This window comes from Ischnura elegans, chromosome 11, assembly GCF_921293095.1.
Source record: "Ischnura elegans chromosome 11, ioIscEleg1.1, whole genome shotgun sequence".
NCBI classification, from domain to species: Eukaryota; Metazoa; Arthropoda; class Insecta; order Odonata; family Coenagrionidae; genus Ischnura; species Ischnura elegans.
In genome coordinates, this window is record NC_060256.1 from 8,842,905 (window position 1) to 8,869,278 (window position 26,374).

Here is a 26,374-nt window from a genome sequence, read left to right on the forward strand (position 1 = left end):
GGCTATTGTGCAGGAAATGTAAATAGTAAAAATAAATTGCAATGTGGAACCAGGACTTTACTGAAGTTATTGTAAAATTTATGGAAATATATTATTTCATGCATAGCAGCAAATAAACAGGGATAACAACAAATTTTGCCATGATGAAATCATAGCAAATAAAATTCACTCTGAAACTTAAAAAGTATAAGAACGGAAGCATTTATTGTTATCGTAAGGATAAAAATACACATACCTGGAGTATGTCCGAAATTAGGCAACCAGCTAAGCAATCTACCACGATAGCGTTAATTGACGTTAAAAATGAAAATAGCAACAAGGGAAAAATATCTGTATTCCTTCTTGTAAAAACCAGTTAAATAAACACAATCTAATCATTGCGTTAAAAGTCACAAAGAAAGATAAAATACCTTGTAATAAAGTAATTACCTATCCTCGTCAAATGTAAAAGCTTCTTTTTATTATTTCGCTTTGAATATTTGCAAAAGTTTTTTTTTAAGGTATAAGAACAATTATGAGAATATACAACTGTTTTTTGCATTATAAAATTAAAGTAATCAAAAAATACACTGTAAAAAGCCACCCCCAAAGACGTCCTTGCAGAGCAAAACCGGGTAAAATAGAAAAACACAGAAAAAATCGAAAAAAAATTTTTTCGGAGCTTTCCGCACGGCAAACAGGCGAAGAGTGGTGACTGACCCTCTCCCATACCCTAACAGCGGTGGCTGGCGCTCAGGGCGGAATATAACGCAAAAGGGAATCATGACGTAGCGTCTACGTCATCAGTCACTGGGTAGTGACTGCCATGACGTAGACGCTACGTCATGAGCACGGAACGTGTTAAATGACCACGCAACTGCCGTCATGCCGCCCGTGATGAATAAAAAATGACTAATAGTCCTGAAAAATTTTCCTTCTTTATAATTTATATGCATTAAAAAAGCATTTCCCCATGAAATTTTAGCATTAGTTGATTGACTCTTCCGAGAATAGCTTCTCTGTCGGCATTCTTCCGCGAATTCAGCGCCGGGACCTTCGACTCACAAGCCGTGTGACTCAGCTTCACGTAATATTTTGCTTCCCCATATCTGATAACAACACCGGACACTTTTTGCATTTCGATTTAATGGTACTAAGCCATTCCTGAGTTTAAAGGGACTGCCTTACCACTTACGTCTTGAATTTGACTTCAATGATTACATAACGATTGACGACGCGAGTTATTCTCCGAGGGCATTAACTCCCGTTCCGTTAAAACGCTTGCCACCTAGCGGAGTAAAGCTAATAGCTATTCAAGTTCCAAACATGTTTAACTTAAACCATCTGACAATGAGATACAAGTTGAGTCGGTTCTGATAAGCGCGCAGCGCAAGCAATTTTCCCTCGCCTCCATTTGTCCCGCAGATGTGGGGTTAGCCTGGGAATGAGACAATGCAGGCTGCTTTTACCATCGTGTTGAATCGCCATCGACTTACGTCCATACTAGAAGTACGACTATCTTTTTTGGATCACCTTGGAAGCAAAAATTTTGGAACGGGAGTATTTTTAACGACTCATTTCGCCGTTATATTTCGCTGGGGCGACGGAAAACATAGCGTTGGCAAAATTCTAGAAAGCCTTGCGTTGGGGATAGATATTCCGTAGCTCATAATTGTGGATATAAACAGCGTCGATCAATAAGTCGAATAATAAACGAAAGGTGATAATGTTAATATCTCCAGCGATCATGTCTTAATCAAAAGTAGTTACGCATACACGGCGATTGCCGTGTGTTTTAGGTTTCGATATCCTTCTACGGCGAATTTAAACTAAGAGCGACCTTCGCGTTCGTAAAGGAGCCTGAAATAATACTGAGAGGGCTCACGGGGAAGCAATAATTAGATTCGCGATGTATTTAGTTTCACGCTCAACAGCGCGATGTCATTTCAACGGTTCCTGTATTCATTTTTGCAACTCATTGAGACGAAATAATAACCTAACTGCATATTGCTCTAGTCGGATTTTCAAAACAAGCCGAAAGACAACTACGTAAAATCAAGATTAGCGACCTCTTAGGTGCTGGGGTTATGCTGCGCAAAATCGAAAAACTGCGTAAAATCAAGAAAAGATGTAAAATCGAAGTTTCACCATTGCAATTCCCTATGCTTTCCGGCCGGACTTGAGTGCCGCTGCGTAAAAACGAGACTTGATGTAAAATCGAAGTGCGTAAAATCGAAGTTTTACTGTACATACATAGTTCACATGATTTTCACTGTATGAGCTCATTTTTATAAGCATATGTATTCATTAATATTTTTCTTGGTAGATTACTGCTTCTACCCTGATGACACCGGACCATGCACTCAGGCATCAGAAAAATGGTTCTATGACCGCCGTGATGGTGTTTGTAAGCCATTTACTTACGGAGGCTGTCAAGGAAATCAAAACCGATTTGACTCCAGGGCTGAATGTGAAAATTACTGTGGCAATGCACAAGGTAAATCTTGGGTGGAATAAATACATCTCACTTATTTATTGGTACCGATTCTATACATTGTCTTTGTTGATAATTGCAAAGAAATGATAAAGTGCGATAAGCATAAAAAATGTTGTTTGAAATGCATAATTTTTTGCTGAATTCTGCTTTCTGTCTTCTCTTCAGATGTTTGTGTGCTACCAAGGGTAGTCGGTCCTTGTAGTGGCAGCTTTACGCAATGGTATTATGATCATGAAACTGATAGTTGCCACATGTTTGACTATGGTGGCTGCCAGGGTAATAAAAATAGGTTCAATGATCAAGAATCATGTCAGCGCAGGTGTCAAAGAAGAGTCGTCACGGATCCTCCCCGTCCAGCACAGCCAGTGCCTGCCACTGAGGAGCCAACTTATGAAAGAGGTAAGAGAATACATATGTCATTCAAAAATATCTGGAAATGTCAATGAGAATTTTCAAGGAGATATCCATCAAAATAAATTATTTATGTATATCAATATTGAAAGAAGTGGGTATCTCATATTGATATTGCATTGTCAACTTGCTGCTGCAGAGCAAACTTACAATTGTCATCATCAACAGCCATCAGTCCTGAGATTGGTTGATGGTGGATGGCTTCAGAGAGAGAATCTCCAGTCTGCCCTGGTTTAAGCCATGCAAAAAATGGCATTGCACCAATTACCTATCAGTGAAAATTTTTTGTTTAGTTTCATCTTGTATCTAAATTCCGACTTGAGTATGTCCAGCAGTTATTGGAATCATAAAAGAGTTTGGTCACTGGAGGTGTGAATTCTTGAGTGTTCTCTATTTGATTTATAATTTTAGAGTTGTCAAAATCTGTGATTAAAAGTCATTTTCCTGATCATCTATAGCAAGATCTCCCAAATTTTAGTCTGATTGTCATGATAGTGAATATGTATAAAACTAGGAAATGAACTTTGTAATCATGACATTTTTCACTTTCCCTGATGTTGTTGGTCTTGGATACCTAATCACACTCTTAACCCCAGCACCAAGGCTGGAGCAATTGCATGGCTGATGTTGTTTGAAGATTTGAACTGAAAAATGCCCTCAAAATTTAGTTGGAGAGTATTTTAATAAAACGTAGCAACTAGGAAAAAAAAACAATACAAAGCTATTTTATTACATATCCATAAGAGTTTTTTTTATTATTGAGATTAAACTGGTTTTTAATGACAAAATATTTTTACGTTTACTGAAATAAAATATATCAATGTAATAAGTTATAGCAAATTAAATAATGTACTGTATAAGAGCCGATATATCGGCCTGCTGCACTAAAAGTGTTAAAGTCGATCAATAGCCTTCATTCTTGGATATATTGGGCCATATGCATGAGAGAGGTTCGAGATGACTAATAAATGCTATGATCGGTAGTGTCTATTCATATATGTATTCACTTTCCTCAGCAGCCATAAGATATGCAGTGCACATTCCAAATTTTCTGCAGGCTTATTAACTCCCTTTATTACCTCTAGCAGACTCAACATTTCAATCCATTACATTTTTTTCTCCATTGCATTGTTTCATTCCTAATGTGATCGAATTTTTTGATCTAATATTTAGAAGTAAGGCTTTACCTCGCAAAAGCCAATTTAAGAAGTCTTTATGCTATAATGTTAGCATGAAATAACTAAGTAAAGCTGTTCAGTTTGTAGCCTGACTCAAGCTGAGTGAGCAATTATATCAATTATAAATTTTTAAAGCTGATTTAATTTTCTTTAGTCACCACACATTTTTCATCAAATTTTTCTATTTTATGTCTTTTCTCAGGAGACGACATATGCACTGCTCCATTGGATCCTGGTGACTGTGTTGGTCAACCTGTCAGTCCTGATGATGACAGCATTATTACAGCATGGTATTATAATTACAGAACAGGAGATTGTGAGGCATTTTCCTTCTCTGGCTGTGGTGGCAATGCTAATCGATTTTCAACCCAGGAGCAATGTGAAAGGAATTGTGGATCTTTCAGAGGACAAGGTATGACAAATTGTTTTTTCTTATTTTCTTCCTAGATTCCACAACTGAGGACCTGAGAATGATATCGGAAGAAGGAGACTTGATTCCTTCTTCAGAAAAAATTAGTGAATATCTAAAAATTTGAATAACTGAAGAGCAGGGTGAATGCTTCCTTCTCATTTTTTGACCGTTTTGAGAGTATAGTAGGTGACTTATCACTGAATGATAGAGCATCTGAGTCCCCAGGAAAGTAAAATTCAAAGATCTAGGTTATAATCATGTTCAGGAAAATTTATATAATTTATATATTTATTTTCTTCCCTGTCTAATGGTAGTTAAGATTTCCGAGTAATTCTCACTTTTCCCTTATGACTCACATTGAATAGGACTGTTTAAACTGCTCAAAATAATAAAATGAAGGGAAAGGAGGGGTTGGTGGAGGTGAAACTTCAAATAAAAATGTGAGTAAAGCAGACCATGTTAATTGGGATGCCAACCAATACAGAGTTAAAGTTATAATCATGGTCAGAGAGTCTCATGTTCTTTGTACATCTAATTGAGGTGATTCAATGAAAGGAACTGGTCCTATTGGCCTTTTTTGCATGAGTAACACATTTTCCTGTGGTACTACATAAGTGGTAAGACTCCTCAGTGCTTGGGTTGCCTTGCCAGCAGGCACGCCGACTTACAAAAAATATTGGGGGGGCCCAAACCAGGGATCTTTTCCCGGGAAATGTTATAAGTAGTGAATTGTAAGTCTTTTATGCATTTTATAAGAGTCATATGATCAAAGTTAGAACCCTGATAACTCTAATCTCGATATCTGGACACTCCAGGGAAAACTTTTTTCACACTTTTTTCCTCACACCCATAACGAATTATTGGGGGGGCTCGGGCCCCCTCAAGCCCCATGGAGTTGGCGCCACTGCTTGCCAGTGCAGTGAACTCAGTCACAATGCACACCCTAAGGGTGGAGTTTTGAACCTGGAGCTCTGCCACAGGTAGGAGTCAATATTATTATGTATAGTAATGAAGTTATAATTTATTGGAACACTTCAATCAAACTAAAGTGGAAGAAATCAGAGATAATACTGGATGATTCATTTATCAGTCCCTCAATAAGTCTCCTTCCCTCTTAAATCTCATTTAGTTTTCATCATTTAGCAGGTACCCATAGTATATCCCTCTGCCAGATAATGCAAAATTTCTTTGGCCTATTTTTTTTAGACATTTTATATCAGACATATTCTCCAATTGAAAATAGAGTGCTAATTAATTCAGGTATTGCTCTACAAGAAGGAATCCATATTCGCAATGATTGTATTCGTATAATTTATTTCAGGAGTTGATCATTTTGAGGTCATTATCAAAATGATGATGTGAAAGTGTTTTCTTTCAGTTTATTTCCTTCTCGTTGTATATTGCAGATGTCTGTAGCTCTCCTCTTGACGCTGGCCTATGCAAGGGGAGGTTTGTAAAATGGTACTACGATGCTGTTACTGGATTGTGTAGAGAATTTATTTATGGTGGATGTGGAGGAAATGGGAACAGATTCAGCTCTGCCTCTGAATGTGAATCAGTTTGCCATCACAGGGAAGAGTTGCTTCCATATGGAAATGACACTTCTATCTCTCATCAAGGTACAGTTAAATTTCTTTTTAATGTAGCATCATACATATCACCCATTTGAGATTAACAAAATATTAATTGCAGGCCGTCTATAGGGCTGGGATATGAATGGTACAATTTGTACCATTGAGAAGAATTTAGGGGGAGTGAGGGGTGAAAATTTAGGTGAAATTTGAAAATACATTAAATCATATGATTTAAAAAAAAAAGCATTGTTTTGAGGAATAATCATAGGCCATAATCATTTGGGAGGTATGAGGAGTAGATGTACATAGTGCAATCAGTGTTTCATGAGTTGATATCTTCTGATTATCACATGTTATGCTGAGTGCGTAAATACATACGTGCGTGAGGTCGAAAGCGGAGACATTCGTCCAAATGCTGGCCACGACAGTGTATGTTTGCAAGACATTCTCACATCATACACAGGATAACTTTTAAGCTGACATTCTATCATTTTAATGGCTTGTTGTACTAGGTGGAGGGTCTTCAAGTACCATGAAAAACGTATGTGTATTTGTGGCAGAGACCCGAAGAAGCTATGATTTGTCCAACGTGCTGCAGAAAGATTTTTGGATGAAAAAGTGGTGGTACTTTTGGATTCGTTAGGCCACTCCTTGAATACACAGTGAGTGTATGGGGTCCAGTGCAGAAAAATTTCATCTGTGGACTAAAAAATACAAGGGAAAGCCGTGTGATTCGTTAAAAGCTCCTAATACTGCAAAGAGAGCATTATACAGCTGTTAAATAAAATATGCTGGGAACCACTATAGGGACTAAGTGGCTATACAAGAGGCTTCAACTATTAAGAACGGATATCTTTCAGAGTGATGCAGAGAACATCATCATAGAGCCTCACTATGCTTCTAGTTTTACCTAGATGTTAAGCAAATTAGGCTGGGAGCCGCTGTAAACTCGGAGGCTGCGCGCTAGGCTTAGATTGCTTGAACAATTGAGAATGGATATCTTTAGGAGCGACACAGAGAACATAATATTAGAGCCACACTATATTTCTAGGTCTGATAGAAGCGATAAATTAAGAGAGATGTTTTGCCGAACGGATAGATATTAGAATTCGTTTTACCCCCGAATCATAAAGGACTTTAATAAACGCTAGTACTAACCTCGTTAGAGTAATTCATTTTATTTTTTTTTTAGCTGTAAACGGCTGGTGTCCTAACACCCCCTGCCACTAGCCTTTTAGGTGGCTTGCGGGGTATAATGTACATGTAGATGTAGATGTCTGTCAGAAATGATAAAATATGAGATATTTTGCCAGATGTACAGATAGGTATTGGAATTTGGAATGGGTCAGGTAGTCCAATCCTTAAATTTGATATTTGATAAAAGATCAATCCATTGATTTGAGATTACACCCATCACTAATATATATAAATTAACTCTCCGATAAGCCCTAATGATAACATTTTACACTAATCACTGCGGATATTGGCTGAATGAATTTTACCTCCTTGATGCCATAAAACAGCAAAATCAGAACAAACTTCAGCAATAAAATGGCAAACAGATACACATGAAGATACAAAAAAATGAAAACATAAATCTATTAACTTACAGGTAAATATACTAATATAAAAGGAACAAATTAATATCTCTCGCTCAGAAATTGATTCAATTAATTACTGTTCATGAATACGTACTTAAATACTAATTTTCAGTCATTTTATTTTGGTGGTGGGTTTTTGTTTCAATTCATTCAAAATCTCACGCTACGTTTTTTGACCTATAATAAATTATTTAACTAATATAAATATTTAACTCCACGTATTCCTTTCACATTTGATAAAATACACTAATTAATTATCAATTTTTTATCAAACCTAAAATTAAGATAGAAAAAGAAAAAAAGAAGATAGGAAGTAATATGCTGCAACCGCTTGCAATAGAGGGGATTTAAAAATAAATTTTGAAATATAATGCATAAAAGTCTTTCTGAACCTGTAATTATCGCCTTCAAGGAGATATACAATATTTACACATCCAAACATACTGTATGACCTCTCATGAATATATTACTAGCTGTCTGCCGCCTACCTGTTGACATTGGACCATGCTCTGGTAGCTTCAAGAGGTGGTACTTTGATGAAGGGAGAAGAACATGTTCTGCTTTCATCTATGGAGGGTGTGCTGGTAACCAGAACAGATTCACTAACTATGAAACTTGTCGACGTTTCTGTTCCGTCCTAATGGGAGGTATGCAAAAGCAATTTCACGTCTACGCACTTCATTAACTGCACTGCACTTGTATCCTCTTGCACCAAAGAAACTGCACATCCATAACATTTAGTCTAAACAATTCTCACTCTTAAATGTTTACAATGTCTCCTCTCATGTAATTTTAGACTCAAAATACTATTTTAATTCAAAACAAATTTACAAATAAATTATAAACTACTCTGGCTGCTGGTTATGTAAAAGAAAACCGAAATCTAGTCATGGTAAAATTTATCTGTGATTGTATCAATGTGGCTCCTTATTTTTTTATTTTATGTGCACTTGTGTGTATCTTTTACTTATCTACCATTCTTTGTCTCTTTTCAATTGTAATTACACTGTGGCCTCTCTCAGCTTGCTATCATTAACCTAATGAATATGCCAGTCCTAAAAATATCCATCTTAATGGTGAACACAGAGGTAAGGTGATGAATTGAATGTTCAGTTATCTTTCTTGAATGCTTGCTATGTTAAACAGGTTTTGAGTCAGTATTATTTGAATAATGGTTATATCCAGTGGCTGACACTTAAGTTACTTGAAACACCGTGTCAACACGCGACTTTGTTTGCAGTTTCAGTCAGAGGTACTTAGGCAGAAGCACCGAAAGGAAGGCATTTTCTGTGAAATTTTATAATTGATGCAGGGAAACCCAAAAATAACTTTTTTTTGCAGACAGTACATATTGTAATCAAATAGCTTCTCAATCTCTCTGACTTATCTTAAAATATTTTTCAATGATTTATATCTGATGAAATCGTAAAAATACACCTTCAACAGATTTTTTTACTACAGAAATAAAGGGAGGGTGTGCGTGTGATGTGGGTTGCCTAACCTTCTGCAAAATAACTCGATGGTTAAAGGGGCCCAGAATTACACCATCTAATCCATGAGAATTGGACATCAAACAGCTCATCAAGATTTTTATACCCATATTCATTAAAATTTATTTCTGTTTACCTAAAAATATTAGTCTATCTGAGCAAAAATTAACAGCAATGAACACAGTTGTTTTTTTGTCCATATTTTGTGGTATAAATTTTGATGGAAGATATTAAATGACCCAGAAAACGCAAATCTGTGTTGTGGATAAAATTTAGCAACTTTTTCTTGGTAGTTCAGTTTTTCCAAGAGACAGTTGGCGAAATGAGATATCCTATGCGTACCTAATGAGAATTGCTTAGGGAGGCAGAGCTGCCACACACGAACTGGGTCTATTGATATATTTCTGGGCCTGAATCAAGCGGGCTTTTAATTTCAATCCTAACCATTAACACGTTGCGTACCGGGGTATTTAAATTCCTAGGAACGCCGATTCTGGGTGGAGGTGTTGAGATTGGAAATATGCCTTTGGTTTAAACATGGTTAAAAAGCTAATGTTTAGAATATAACTTTACCCAATCAAATGTTATGATGCATCAATTCATTATGAATAACGAACAACAACTGAAAACGAACTAACGAATACATATTGTACGCTTTAAAATTGTTTAGGTTGATGCGCCTAAATGACGAGAATCTTCGTCATCCGTCCGGAACATTCGGGGAAAAAATGACTAGAATTCTCACCATCCGTACGCAACGTGTTAATAAACAACTAAGCTGCATGGGCTATGCAGTCAATTGGTCCACCCTGGTATTGAGGATTTAATTTTCTGTGTTGACATCACTTGCATTTATGTTGTGAGCCTATGGCGTAATATATTTTTTGTGCCTTCGTAAATACCGCTATGTGCTAATCTTTTCATTTTAATCGTAAGTTTGCTTGAATTAACTAGTAATTAAATTCAGGCATGCATTTGTAAATTTTTGTAAAAATGCAATCAATGAAACACACAAAAAATGTGTAAAAATAGAGGTGATACATTAAAATTTTTTTTTTTAAAGGAACACTAATTATCTACTTATGTCAGCTTAATTTAACTATAAATGTAGATACTTATAAATGTGCTATAACCTTTCAAAAATGTTCTTAGAAATTCATAAATGAAGTCAGATCTGGAATGGAAAACTGGAGAATTTTATAAAATAACACAGTGCTAAATGAATTGCCTTACAGATCATTTTCATATTTACTTCATTAAAACAAAATTTGCCTGAAAATGTACTACCACGTGGCCCAGTACCAAATCTAAATGTTCCTTACCACATAATATATATAGGTGCCACAATAGTTCTTTCTTGTCTCCATAGATACCCTATATTCCTCCTGCTTGCCAATTTCAGATTTCAAAGTTATTTTTGATCAGTTATGATTAGGGATGTGCGAGTACTTGAAAATTTGAGTTGAGTTGAATAGTTGGTACTCAACTCGAGCGTTTAAAGTAGCATTACAAATGTCGAGTCGAGTAGTTTCTGGTAGTGAGCTGTCGAGGGCAGGATGTTCAGAAGTCTGCCCACAGGAGGCACTATCATGAAACTCGTGTAGTAATATCATTTTTAAAGTCCTTCTAATGCCTTGGCCTAGGAGTTCCAGCTTTCATATACGTAATAGCCAACCACTATAGTAGTTGCCGAGGGTGCTGAATACCTTTTCGTCATCTTCTGCCCCGGTGGCGTAATCGGAGTGGACCACAGCATCGCTCATACTTTCTTATATGCGATACTTTTATATCCTAACATACATTCTTTACTCAAACGCCAAGGGAATAATCTTTTAGCCTTTTAGAGCACTAAGTACGTCCAATGTTAATTTTTTTTTATTCTTTTGTTGCATTTAGTTTCCCTCTTGAACTTACAGAAAATGGAGTCTATGATTGATTAAACGAAGTAAGAAATAAAGAAAAGTTCTTCTTGATTTACAAAGCTAAAGGTAACTTGTATAGTTTGTTCGCTTTGTCCACTAAAATTCCATGAATATTCAAGATCCACGTAAATCGTTGATATAAATTTTAAATAAAACTTCCCAATGTCCCCAAACCTTGAAACTTTGGAAATAAAGTACTTTTCCGGCTACACAAGAATGTTGCAAAAGACATTTTTCTGTATGCAATAATACTGTAGCATGGAGATGTCAAAATTTGCTGCCTGAGCATGTAGAACAATTGGTCTTTCTGAATGAGAATTTGAAAGAATCATTATTACATGATACATATATGGATACAATCTTAATTACAATTGTATAAATATCTTTATTGAGGCTTCTTCTGAGCAGTTTGGATACATGCATTTACAACATATTACTAGAGATTAATTCATTTCAACTGTGCTTACGGAACTGTTTAAGACACATTAACTTTCATTCATCTCCTAATTTTGACTTAATTACCGACAACGTTCCTCGTTATCTTTTCTTTTTCTCATCAAGTTAACCATTCAAAAAAATTAAAATTTGCAAGGGGATTGAATAAAAATGAGAATATGCTGGAGCATGCATTGCTTTATTGCCTAGTTCAAGAATTACCATACTCGACTCGATACTCGCGAGTAGTTTTCAACTTGACTCGATACTCGACTCGAGGTCAAAAAGTTCTACTCTCACATCCCTATAGTAATTATCATAAAAAATGTAGACAGGCCTGGTTCAGTCGTGTGTTACATGCTGTGTTGACATTATGTGAACAGTGAATATCCTGCTTTTGTATTAGTTTCATCCTAGGTTAGAGAAAAATTATTCAATCCTCATTGGCATTGAAAGGACTGATGAAAATTTTTGTGTATGTGAATTCCATTTTTATTAGTTGTTATTATTATTTATGATGCAAACCCCCTTGCTTAAAAGTTGCTTAAAAGCTTACAAACTTTACTCATCTGATAAACTAAATGCTTATATATTTGCAGGTGTACAATGTATGAATTTGCAATGTCAAAAATGATGTGGCGTTTTCTTGGTTCATAATCATGTGAATATATATTTCTGGTTGAAAAATTTCTCGTTTGCTTGCTATGGGTATAACTCTAAGTTTGAAGGAATATGATATATGTAATATGAATATATCACCGCCCTTACTTGAGTTTTCTTTTGCTGGCAGTTGATGAGAACGAGATTGATTTGGGACACGAGAAGAGCGATTGCGAGGAGACGAGGGAGCGGTGCAATCAGCTTCAATGTGCGTACGGAGTCGAGCGCTCGGTGGATGAGAGGAATTGTGAGAAGTGCCGTTGCCACAATCCATGTGAAGGCCACTACTGCCCAATCGCGGGAACCGTTTGCACCGTGGACCTCTATTATCCTCCAGATTCAGACGAAGCTCAATTCCGTGGAATATGCCAGCCTTGTAAGATGATTTTATTCTTCACTTAATCTTCTCTGAAAATAGACCTTTTTTTGGAGTTTGTGGTTGCCATTAATTACTGGCCATCTTTGGCAAGCGCAATTTAACCTTGGCTGTTTCGACTTTTCATAGCTTCAAAGCCAGGCCAATGTCCTCCTGCATCTGCGATTGAATCAACCAACTGCCAAAGGGAATGTCTCACAGACGCAGACTGCCAAGGCTATGCCAAGTGCTGTTACAATGGCTGTGGACATGTCTGTGCTGCCCCTGGTTCAGAAGAGCCCTTTACAACTCAAGGACCTCCTAGAAGGCCGGAAGTCACCACATCTCTTTATGAAGGTACTGTATTCCGTGACATTATCATTGAGGTAAAATTTTATGTGAAAGCCATTTATGAATTTTTCTTCCAACATTTTAAGATTCTAGAGGCTCTCCACAATTTTATTTAGTTTAGGCCTAGAAAAACTGCAAATAAAAGCAGGTCAGTATTCCCCATCAAATGAGCCATACAGGGTTAATATGGATTCATACGGCCTGGTTACATGATGTGTTAGCACATACAAGATACATAATGTGTGAATGCATGGATGATATTGGTGGACCAAAATGAAGTATGTATGATTGCGTGAAACACATTGGAATTGGATATACGTACATATTTCCAATTAGTCAATTTAAACAAGTCAATGAAAGATTCACAATGTATTCAGACATTAACTGAATTAAAGAGTTCATGTACCAAATGACCTTGCCCTAATGCATCATTTTTTCCCGTTTCTGAATTTCATATTGTAATTAATATGATGTTAATTTGTAAATTTAACTTTAATTTAGTACATTATTTGCATATAAATGCAATGCATGTTATAAGGAACAGATTCATATTGTATTTAATGAGTTGTATGACTAATGTCTTTGACAGTTGATAGAGAAAAATGGGGACCACTCAAAATGATTTCTGAAACCCAAAAAAGGTGGTAACATGTACCTACTGTACACTTTGTACCATTATATTATGTGTAATGTAATGGATTATGCATACATAATGTAAATAATAATATGTAATGGAAATTTTCGAACACAACCATAGATTTTTATTCTCATGTAAACTTCTTTATCATTTATTTATTCTGCTCTCTCAAGAACATAAAATTAAATAATCTTTTATATAAATATTATGTTTAAATGAAATCACTTAGGGCCTTCTCAGGTTCTTGCACAATCTTTCAACTTTCCCCCTTATGACATATGCTGAAAATTTTAATTTACTTGAAAAATATTTTAAAATAATTTTTAATATTTGGATATCCAGATATATAAATAGGACCATCTAAAATTTTCTTCCTCTTTGCAGAACCTCCAAGGATATTGCAGTCTGATACCGATGTGGCTGCTGAAGAAGATAGTTATGCAACGTTGAAGTGTGTCGCTGAAGGCCGACCAACACCATCAATCATATGGAGGAAGAACATTGATATTGTGAGTCAAGTGCTTTATAGTATACAAATTGAACTTTAGGGAGCGCTTTCTGTGAAATAATCACCATGACTCAAACAATAAAAATAACTACTTATGTGCATAGTGGAAAGTTCAAAGCATAATAAGGTATTTGGTTGCACAAAGACCGATTACCAGTTGGTGTAGTTGCTGTCACATTTGCACTGCTATGCAGTTGCTATAAGTTTTCCATATAAAATGACACTAAAATATGATGCTGGTTGCTATTTGCAACCTCTGGAGGCTGTGTTGCAAACTCGCCAGACAATTACCGGTCACCTAGCACTAGATCAGCTGCCATGTGGTTTAAAAATAGTGCCGCCAACAACTAGCCAAACCAAGCGGAGTTTTCTTAAGTACTGGATGTCCAAGCCCCCAGCCAATGAGCTGTCTTCTTGGTGAATCCGGAACGGGTTGAGTTCATATACTATACTGTGGTTGTTGATTGAAAGTTGCTATCAGGGCATTGCAGGGGTTAGGTAGGGAAGGGAATATGGGATGGGTTTAGGGCACATTTAGGGGTTCTGTGGGTACATTTATCAGGAATAGCATAGTCCCAAAGGTTATTTAATAGCTTATTATTAGTTTTCTTAAATGAGTGCTGAAATTTCATCAGAGCAGATTTTAAATTTAGTAAAATCGGAATAAAGTTAAGACCGTTACGAATTTGTCTGTTACTAATAAACCAAGGGGCGCCTAGAATCTTGCGAACTATCTTGTTTTCGTAGGTTTGAATCTTTTTGAGATGGGTAGCGCTTGCGTGAAGCCACACAGGCAAGGCGTAAGATAGCAAAGGTTTGATTGATGAGGTATTAAGTAGCAATTTGGTCTTCAGTGCTAACGGGGAAGTTGATTTCATCAGCGAAATAGCGATGTGTGTATTCCAAGTGAATTTTCTGTTTGCGACTTGATGTGGCTTGCCCAAGTTAACCTTTTGTCCAATAAGATGCCCTAGATATTTTGCAGTCTGGCTTTTCGGGATTCTTATGTTGCCGTAAAATAGCTGATGGCCTTCTCTGGCTTTCAGACTGCCAACAACTAATCATTCATTTGGTATTTCTCCCTTAGACATATTTGTAGGTACAGGATAGTCAAAATTGGGTCACCTTTCCTCCCTATTTGAATGGTACTATGCTAATATCAATTGTGAAATTTGCATGAATGAAATTGATTTGTGCCTCCTAAAAGGGAATGTGCATTTGCTGCTTTGGCCAAATTGAGCTCAAGTGGGTTGAGTCTTTCTGAAAGACACACATTAAAATGAAAGGAAAGCCCTTTGATAATTTTATGAATTTAAAATAAATGTTTCAAATTCTGTTTTCCAGATTGATGGCTCTGATGCAAAATATCGCCAGCTTGCAGATGGATCACTGCAGGTTGTAGCCCTCACCCGAAATGATGCCGGAGTATACACCTTGTTTGGCAAGTAATGGAGTCGGTAATCCAGTTAAACAGGATTATAGACTGGTTGTCACAGGTATGAGTACCACCGAACATTTTATGGAGTTGACCACATATTTCAAATATAAGCATATTCTATTACTTTTGATGAACAACCAAAATTATTTGACTTTCCATTGTGCTGGGGGAACCAGTGTAGACAAATGAAGAAAATATCAGAATTGTAATTAAGTCCTTGGTTCGAGGATTTTCTACATTGCTAAAAAGATTATTTGTAAACAGGATATATCATTTTTCATAGATTGTATTGGCTGTGGTATGGCAACATGGTTATTATTGAATAGTTTCCTCATAGCATGTATGTACATACTGAGGAAGGATATTACTAATATTTTGTGGCATGAAGCATTGGGTCCTTGTCTTAAAAATGCCTTGTTGTAATTCTCTATTATAACCTACATTCTCTGTTGAGCTGGATTTTCATGTAGTGGGATGTCATCATGCATTGTTTAGCTTTTTATGTGGTTTAAGAGAAAAATAAGGTTCAGATCATGTTTGAGAAAGAAGTGCATATACTTAAGTTCTATAGCTAGAATTGTGCAGTTTTTTATGTTTAGTGTGTCAGAAATGTAACTACTTGCTATACAGTGTATCCAACTAACCCAAGACTGATTTGATTCATTTACCTACTGATTGAATCTCATTTTTTGAGAAAATCTTACATTTTCTTGACTAATGCTGGCAGTCCATGAGCAATGAAGACTCAAATTATTTTATCGTAGTTAAATCTAATTACCTGCATGCTATCAAAATCCATTTCAATCAGGTAAATATTGTGTTATTTTTTTTGGAAATTGCTTTCACAAAAAAGCACCATGAATAAGCAAGTCATTGGCATTGAAAGTGATGCACATGTATAACGAATTTGTCATGTCTCTAACAAGTTTTTAAACAGCACATTCTCTTCAATTTGAAAGTGCATCTGACTTTGTTAAGTGTGCCTATCTGTGAACTAAGATGCTGGGTATTTGTTGAGCAAGATATTTTTAGAAATGTATTAACTCTGCATGTTTAAACCATGGATTAAATGCAACTCAATGAGTGGTGAATTTAATCTTCAAGTGACTTTCTGCACATCAAGAGCATTAGAGATTTCATATTTATTGAAATAATGAACTCATGATTTCCTTTTGTTTGCCACATTTTGATGGATTTGGCAATTCATGAAATTTTACTTCAGATTCAATTTCATCAGAGCCCATCACTTTGAAACACAATGATTTCTATTTTATATCATACAAAAGTGGAACTGTTATTTTGAATTGCTCGGCTTGACATAGGTGTGATCCAGATCATGGAAACTGGTACTTCAAGTCAATCATAGATTTCTTTATTGGATGAAGCTCTCAGCAGTGCTCTTTGCCATCTTTCCATTCTATGGCACATGTGTGTGATTGCATTGAGGCTATTTGGTAGTCTTTAGCGCTGTAACTAAAATGAATCCCAATATTTCCTTTTAAGAGCAAAAAGTCACTTGTATTCCATACTGCAGTTTTGGTCTGGACTTGATGGTGTTGGTTTGTGTTACTTTGCTAATCAAATTTGACCAATCACATGAGTTTGTCCTTTGGCATAAGATTTCTTGTCCCTCTTCAAATGCATTCTTTTATTTTGTGGTGGTGTGCATGATTGATTAACCTGGTGCATGAACTTCACTGGATGAACAGAACCAAAAATACACGAGGCGGCCGTCATTGGAGACGAGGCGACATACGTTGTGGTGACTTTGTCCGTTCCGACCACGTTACACTGTCGGGCGATTGGCTGGCCACGCCCCTCCATCACGTGGTGGCGCGGGGAGCGCATGCTTCCTCTCTCCTCCAACCGCTTTGAGCAAAGAAGGGACATGACTTTACTGATTCGCTCGGTGGGTCTTCAAGATCTCGGCCCATACACGTGCCAGGCCTACAATGGCATTGGAAGGGCGGCCTCCTGGACGGTCACCTTGCAGGCCGTTGGTCCCGTGGCTGGCTTGTCACCCAACAGTCCCTACGCACAGTACCTCATCACCCGCCCTGTCATCCCCACTCGTACGCCCTATCGTCCCCCAGTGCGACCCCTACCTCGACCTTCTCCCCGCCTTCCAGAAGTTGCACCTGCGCCTCCTTCTCGCCCCTCTGGATCTCTTGGTGAGCAAGTACAAACTGATTGATTACTGTCTGGCAATTATTTCTTTTCTTAGCAGGCACAGAGTATATGCTTTCTCATCACACTTAGTTTCATAATAAATATAATCAGTGTAACTTTGAGTATTCATCCTAGTGAAGGGAGAGGCCAAGAAAGACGGAAAGAGATACATATTCCATTCATTGTCATTATGTTGGTAATTTTTACTTCATTGCATGTGTCATGCTTTCATATATTACATGTGCCTGTCTATAAAAAAAATATTTTTCGGCGTGTGTAGGCAGGAAAAGGAAAATACAGGAGAGTAAAAAAAGTAGAGAAGGTTAGCAGAGAATTGATATTTGGATAATCCAACAACAACTGATGAAATGATGGATAATTGATGCTCTTAGGTGAATTGTTTGTTTTGGCCCTTACAGGTAGTCAGCCTATCCTATCCATTAGTGCAGAGGAAATAGAATCCCTTACGAAACAACTATGCAAATACATGTAAAGGGGTTTTGATTCAAGGATTGTACACACATTTAATAACTGGTAGAAAACAAAAAAAAATGTGGAGTGTGAATATAGGAGTAACCATGGGATCAGAAATTTGTGTGTTTATAATTGGGGAAATACTTTGCAGAGGAAGAGTATTTCGTTTGATGGGGGTGATATGATGAGAGCTATTTTGGCTTTTTAAAAACTTGGAATTGATAATATCGGTGGATAATAGTAATAACTCACATCAGTTTTTGCATTATGAGACATATTATACATCTGCTGGGAACAGATACTGTGACTTCAACTTGAAAATTGACCTTTAAAATTAACTGCGGAGGGAAGATAATGATTTTGATAGAACATTTTCCTCCCCTCGAATGAGGTTCACAATGCTTACTGAGAATGTTCTTACCTTGTTCTAATATTTTTCAACACTGCCTGAAAATTGTTTTTTGGATTATTGTAATCACCTCCAGTAAACAAATTGGATAGTTTCATTTACACGAGAAACTATATGAGGAGGCTTGCTTGAAAGCGTAGTGTCAGCAGCAGTGAGCATAATTGGTAGTTGTTGTAATGTAGGTGGTATTAATTCATACAAATGCATATTGCATGCTGTTTTACTTTGATTAGATTGTAGTGATGGTTTCTGATATTTTTTAATTTAATTAATGAGGTTTAATTTTTTTTAATAATCCCTTATGTGACATGCATTGACTTTTACACCATTTAATAACTTTGACTATCTGCATGGTATTGCTACTGTATTCTTTTAGTTGCATGAACTTTATCTTGAATAAATCTTAATCATATATGTTCATAGTAAAATATTTATGTTACATGATTAACAAATATATATATGATTTATTCTTATGGAATGCCATTTAGAAAATAGTTATTTTCCTTGGAGTGCAGTCATTTACCCCAAAGTAAATTGCATGCCAATGCTCTACCAATTTATGTACTGTTCATTTGTATTGCAAAATATTATGGTATTGGTAGATAATTTTCATGATCTATTTGCAGCTGCATATTGCACTCAATGAATTACCTGATACCAATGGCTTTTAAACTGTCAATAAAGATAGAAGTGGTGCAAAAAGTTTTAGAAGGCCTCAAAATGACTTCTATAAATATATGCTTGAAATTTACCTCTTCTTACATGCATAGTAAAATCAAAAATAAAGCGAAACTGAATTCAATGTAACACTGGAGTGTGAAAATTTGAGTGAGAAGTGCATGAGAAATAGCTCTTGTAGCTGTAACAACTAAATTCTCCAATTGAGTTTTACCTGATCTTATAAATGTTTTACTAACAGCTAAATGCTTGAAACTTAAAATTGAAAAATAAATCATGAAGGTAGGAAAAACATGTATTCTTTTTAAGTTTAGTTATTTCCTGTTGACAATTCTATTTGAAAAGTAGCATATTAGGATAAAATTCATTGGCATTTTCAATTATATGATACAATGACCCAAAGAATTAACTGTACATTTGCCATTTTGTATGATTTTCAGTCACTCATATCATAAAAAAACTGAGTGTGGATACAAGAATTGCTGATCATTTCCATTTTTTCATCATTCATATAATTAAATTTATGTGGATCACTTTTGGAAAAAAATCAAAATGTGCAACATTTATCTCAAAAGTTTTTATTTTTTTTTTTACACAAAGTTGTGGTGTTAAGAATTAATAATGTTTCCTTCATCATTTTCAGTCCCTGTCAAAGCTAACATCACTCTGTACCAAACTACATACCCTGTTTCCAGTGATATATCTATTCCATGTCATGTTGAAGGGTATCCAATACCGCGTGTTCTTTGGTACAAGGATGATTCTATTTTGGAAAACACTGAAAGAGTTCAATTAGCAGGTAAATTAATTGATAGATTCCATTTATTCTCTGGAATACAATGTTTATAAATGCATACTTATGGGATTTCATATCTTTCCAGATCCGAACAGGATAATCATTCTTAGAGCTAACACCACTGATTCCGGAACATATAGGTGTGAAGCCAGCAATGCCTATGGAAGCTCATCCAGTTCTATATCAATAATGATTGAAGGTAATTATGCGTGTAGAAAATTTTGTGCTCAATTTTTCCCTCTATTATGTGTATGGTACGTCAGTTATTCCAAGGGTAGTTCTTGCCCACTCCATATTGCTTCCACTATTTTGTGTGCTTCTCTTTCCCCATTTGCTTTTCCAGGATTAATTTTCTCAAACAACTCTCAATTCAATGTTTTCTTATCTTTGGTACAGCCATGTCTCAAATCCGTCAGAATACATAATTCCCTTCTTTGCCTTTGAATTTTTCTAATTTTTATTCAATGAAGTATGACATACAAGATAAAACATTGGGCAAACATTTTCCTTAAATTTATATAAATATATTTTGATTTTTTCCCCTTCACTTAAGACTGTCTGTACCTAAACTGTTGCTTACTAAGCCCCTGTTGTGGTGAAACATCCTTATTTTGTCGCTGGTCTGCGACGACAAATTTCAAAGCACTGCAGGCACAAGTGACCTTGTACGCAGTCATGTCAACATCAACATCTTGTTCGGTAACATCTTGTTCGGTAAAACCCATCCCAAAGTTTGCTCTGAGAAAATGGCTTGGTGGTGGAACTGGTTAACACGCCTGACTGGCAATTGGGTGATCAGCGTTCGAATCCTGGCTAAGTCAAATATTTTTCCACGGCAAACTTCATCCTTTGGTGTATTTATGTTTAACATTGTTCAGCATCTACTGCATCAAAGCATTTTCACTTGGTAGTGGGTTTATTTAATGCTTTTCAATGAAAAAAAAGAGCCAATCTGTTCTTGCTTATCCCAATTCATTTACTCTTCTAATGAAATGTCTCGGAGAAATTCAAGAGTAATATTTGTCCAAAAACTGTTTAAATTTCATTAATTAGGCTGAATCTATTTTTTCTGTATGCATGTTTGGGACAGTTATAATGACAGAAGAGTATATTATGAAGTTATAGTATTTGTAGGAATTTCAAAGGATAGAGTCGCTAATGAGACATCTGGGAGAGAAAGAATCTTTTTGTATGTGGTAGTGCAAAAATAATCATGGTGTCTCACAACTATATCCAATATTAGGTTATTCTATCTATTTATTTGAGTGATATTCACCCTCTCCGTTCATTAAGGAAAGTCTCTGAACAAATACCCACTCCTTGCTCAGTTTGCTTTGTAACCTCGAGTCAATGCCGCAGCCACATGAGACCGAGGCAGTGGACATGCAACCCACATTTCACAACAGTTGTGTGTATTGCGTAGTGACCAGGATACAAACATTATGGCATGCAAACAATTTTAACATGCTATGTAGTGGTTCTTCCGGGTATTCTTCCGCATTTATCCATTTGGTAGGACAATATTTCGCCAACGTTCCAGTTGGCTTCCTCAGGTCCACTGAAGTGTCGATGCAGAAAGTTGTTCATCATATATACAGCCTTTTTTTGTGGAGGTGTGCCCTGATTGGCTAGGATCTTTACAGACCCTTTTCCACGCGCTGGCGAGATTGTAGCCGTCTTCATGGTTGAAGTTCTTTGTTGTTTTGGCGATTTCATTTTTGGCGAAATATTGTCCTACCAAATGGATAAACGTGGAAGAATACCAGGAAGAACCAACCCAGTGAGAAATGGGTGGTGGAATCCACGTGGAACCCACGTGGAATCCACGTTGAGTGGTGGATATTTGGTGGGGGTGGATATTGAGTGGTTGGACCCACGTGGAATCCACGTTGATTTCAAGTGGATTTGTGGTGATTATCATAGAATGTTAAACAGAATTTCTAATTTGTGGAACTTAACTCTCTGGTGACATTGCGTCATTTATCATCCTGAAACCACGCTAGTTATGTGAAAATGTATCACACATTCTATTTTTATATAATTCGTGGAAAGGCAGCCATGAGAGCACATGAAATATCGTAGACACATATATAGAAGGTTTAGATATAGAGTGGTTGAGGTTTTAATGGTTTTAGGACAGCACCAACTGCTGTTTTAATTTTTCCACCAAATTTCCACGTGGGTTCCACGTTGATTCCACGACCAAAAACACGTGGTATCCACGTTAATTCTCCACGTGGGTTCCACGTGGATTCCACCACCCATTTCTCACTGGGAATACATATCATCATAACCTCTGCGGAAGCCCACTTGGAAAATTTTAACATACTGCTCTAATGGCATTTTTTCTGTTTTCATGGATGAATTATTATTATTCAAATATGAATTTAATTAAGAAAACCAAAATAATTGTTTAAAATTCGTAATTTTTTCCTGTAATTTCAATGTTTTCTTTTGTTCAAAAAAAGGATTCAGCTGATTAAAATATTTCAAAGTATGTATGTATGTAAATTAGAAACAGTATCTCCACTAAAAATCTTTGTCTTTAAAATGATACGGTGAATGGTAGAATAAATTGTGTACACATTTCCTTACCTGTCTCTTACTTGAATGTGTCACACTTCACATGATTGCTAATTTACTCTTTACCAATTTCGCAGGCCTCTACGTCCATCCCAACTGCACAGATAACCCATATTTTGCCAACTGTGGCCTTATTGTCAAGGCAAGCTACTGCACTCACAGGTACTATGCCCGCTTCTGCTGTCGATCGTGCACACTCGCAGGACAATTGCCGCTGCACGGGTCACACCTTGACGAACGTGGTTTGTCATTTGGAAGCGGTCGAAGGCAACGCAGCATATGGAAAAAATAAATGACCTTGCTAGTCCCAGCAACAACTGCAACTAACATTCATTGACACTCAAGTGACCCTGTGCATCAAAGTGTCAATCAAACCAGTGAAGTGTTCCTTGGAACTCCAATATCCTTCAAAAGGCCTCATTCCAATGCGCTGCACGGGAAAGAGAACATGATTCAAAGGGAATTTGGATTGACCTTGTCGTTGAGTGCTTTTGAAGGGTGCTATTTTTTTATATTAATTGGAAACTTGGCAACAGTGTCTCCTGATGAAAGCTGGTATTTCAGTGCATTTTAAGCCAAAGGAAGGCTGACATCTTTAAATCATCTAAGGAAGTTACACATAGAAGTTTCAGGCAAAACCAAATACCATTGTATATACTCACCATAATGTTATTACGAAATGATTAAATTAAATTCAACACGCTTCTCTATTGTATTACCATTTTCTGGTAATATGAAATATTTTTTGAGATTTTTCTAAGAAAAATTTAAAATTAAAAAATTATTCGGGGATACCTAGACCAGCTGACTTGTGATTTGAGGTTTTTGTTCTGTGAGTTCTTGGATTAAATCCCTGAGTATCATTTCCAAGAGACAATTTATTTAAAAGCTACTAATTTCATGTTTTGAGACTATTGATTTAGAAAAAAATAATTTACTGCCATGGAAATTACTTTGGTGTGTTATTTTTCACGCCTTTATCAGTAATGTTTGAAATGTATATATGAATTGGAATGTAATTATGTGGCTGTTATTTGACTTGTCATTTTTTTTACTTTCATTGTGTTTTCTATTAATTTAATATTTCATATTAGCCTCATCATTTTAAGGTAGCAGTGAGTACCCTAATGCCCTAAATTTAAACTCAATCGCTCAAAAACTTGTATTTGGGAATAAGTGCCTTAAAATTTATACGAGTAATATTCAGGCATTGAAATTTAAAGATATTTTTGCCCATTGTTTAAGGTTTGTGCTGAAAAGGGTACCAAGCCAAATTAATAATGCCGTTGAAACTGTACATAAATCACAAAAAATAACATTAAAATTATGAAAGAGTATGCATTTTCACAATTTTTAATAATCATTCTACCAAAAATAAATTATTATAAAATTTGATCATCTTAATGATTAGAGCCATGCATGCAGTACACAGTCTACAGTACAACAATGATGTTAAGTTGTGTAGTGAAAGATTCTATTGTAATAACAACTGAATTCAAAACAAATTCTTTATGCTTCTGCATTTTGTAGAATAACAATTATTTAATAACCTGTTGCTAACTATCGCTGTGATCATGTAGGGTAATTATTTCACTTACTCAATGATTCCACCAGAAGATTGGTTTGGACTGGTGAGGCTATAGAACCCACTTCAGAAAAATCCACAGACATGTGAATATCACTCATCCTAGGTAGCTTTGAGGATTTTATGTAGGGATGTTTGAAGGATTCGCATGGGATTCACCCTTGTCCTAGTGAGTCCATTGCCCAAAGCCTCTAAAATGACTCTGGGTGACCTGCTTGAATTATTATTATTACATAAATTGTTACAAATTGACCATAAAGTCGGGTGGTAACATAAAATCAGGAAGTACCTAAAGACAAAAATATAAAATGAAAAGTACCAGCTTGATTGATAGGTTTCATCACACAAAAATATACAAAAACCAAAATACGAAACATAAAATATTAAGTACAAACAATTTTTTGAAAATGCCCTCAAAAACAATTTTTTACACAATACATGTCCCCATGTACACATTAGTCATTGACATAACCAAGGAGGGAGCATGGTAACCAGGGAAGATAAATCCTAGCCACTTCACATTCTTTATCCATTTTTTTAAAGGGTAGCCACCAATTTGATATCGACGCTTACCCAATGCTAGGTGATGCCCAACTCTCTCCATGTTTGATGGCAAATTTGCTGTTTTTCTTAATTTTTCGGCCGTCGCTATTTAGAGAAATGAGAAGTCAGAGACATAAAACTTGGTGCGTTTATAATATAGTACATGGTAACCAAGGTAATGTCTGGTGCAAGTGACCTTAGTTGTCGAGGCACCCTAAAACAAAATACTACTACTAGGTAGTGTTACTGAAAGATGAGCTTAACCTTCCAGGCTGTATGGCACCATGTAATATGGCAAACCATTCGCAACTTGGTCCACTGCAGCAAAAGCCGGGAGGATAAAGCACATAGATTCTGCATGCAGTGGTGCCGCCTCCTTAGGTTCTGAGGGGGCCCCAGCCCCCTCAAAAATTCGTTATGGGTGTGAGGAAAAAATGTGCCAGGCTTGTAGATTTTCCCCAGAGTGTCCAGATCTCGATATTCGAGTTAACAGGGTTCTAATGTTGATCATATGACTCTTCTAAAATTCTTAAAAAAAACTTAAAACTCACTACTTATAAAATTCCCTGTCTGCATGTTACACGTCCCAAATCCGTGACGTCACTTTAGAATGGAGTTTTTAACAAAAGTGTGATGCCACCTAGATGATGCTCCATCTGGCACAAGCCTCAGAATAACGCTCAGCTTATAAAAGCCCATAAATAAGCAGCTCTGAGTGCTGGCAGTGGGCCTGTGCTTTAAGCATCAAAATAAAGGGCTTCCAGTCCAGCACAGCCAATAACTGCAGCAGATGAATGCCCAGGGCAGGCCCTTATAATGCACCATGGTCAGTAACCACATCCTAGACTTATTCGCCCAGTCATCCTGGGGAGGGGTATGGAGGGGAAGAAAAAAAGGAAAGAAGTGCTACTGTGATAAGGAGCCTGCTGATGCCATAGGGGTAAGGATAGGGGAATCTGTAGCTGTCATTGAGGTGGGGTGAGCCACCACTAGCGAAATCATTATTTTATGTTTCCACAAAAAAGGAGTGATTTTCCTACGTAGAGGCCACCAGCTTCAGCGGTGACTATCCCATAATGCTACCCCCTTCCCATTTACCCACTCCCACTGGCCCTCGAGTGTGGCTCCATCACTAGGCAGTGGCTAGAAGATGAGCCTATGCGTGACCCACCACACGTGTTGGGGGGTTGTTAATGAGAGGACGTTTGGACCCCTCTCCTCCCCCACTCACTTGCATCGATCGCTTGCCCAAGACAATATCGCTGTGTGCCTCAAAAATATCTCTCTGTGACTCTGATTCTAGTGGATTTGGATTCTAGGACTCTTAAAAGTGGTCTAATTCACCAATGGTGGTCTACCAAGTCACTATTTTGGTTAGAACTGCAAATTGCTGCTCACCAATAAATGAATCAAAAACTGCAGAAAGGCATCATGCCCAAGTTGGATGATTTTTCCTATTTATGGAAACATATGCTCCGTGTTATTAGCATGACGTTTCCTTTTAGTAAGAAACATTGAGTTTTGCAGCTAGCAACAACTTAAGAAAAAAGAAAAGTTGTTAAACTTGGACATGATACCCTTCTGCAGTTAGCGAATCATTTATTGGGGAGCAGATACTTTTAAAGATAAATTAATGAAATCATCCAATAAATTCTACATGCGATGCATCATAGGAAAAGAAATGTTGGT

At 36.6% G+C, this 26,374-nt stretch overlaps 1 protein-coding gene across 1 annotated transcript in view; it reads left to right on the forward strand.

Annotated features, from left to right (window-relative positions):
- LOC124168519 (papilin) overlaps positions 1–23,894 on the forward strand; it is a 452,639-nt gene extending 428,745 nt beyond the window's left edge. Inside the window, 14 exon segments of the mRNA XM_046546846.1 lie at positions 2,306–2,476; positions 2,642–2,875; positions 4,268–4,477; positions 5,884–6,096; positions 8,126–8,299; positions 12,290–12,535; positions 12,665–12,871; positions 13,887–14,011; positions 15,355–15,444; positions 15,446–15,506; positions 17,158–17,619; positions 19,822–19,977; positions 20,060–20,173; positions 22,635–23,894. Of these exon segments, the coding sequence (XP_046402802.1) occupies positions 2,306–2,476; positions 2,642–2,875; positions 4,268–4,477; positions 5,884–6,096; positions 8,126–8,299; positions 12,290–12,535; positions 12,665–12,871; positions 13,887–14,011; positions 15,355–15,444; positions 15,446–15,506; positions 17,158–17,619; positions 19,822–19,977; positions 20,060–20,173; positions 22,635–22,849 (2,678 nt within the window). The 3' untranslated portion in view covers positions 22,850–23,894.
- Positions 23,895–26,374: the final 2,480 nt, after the last annotated feature.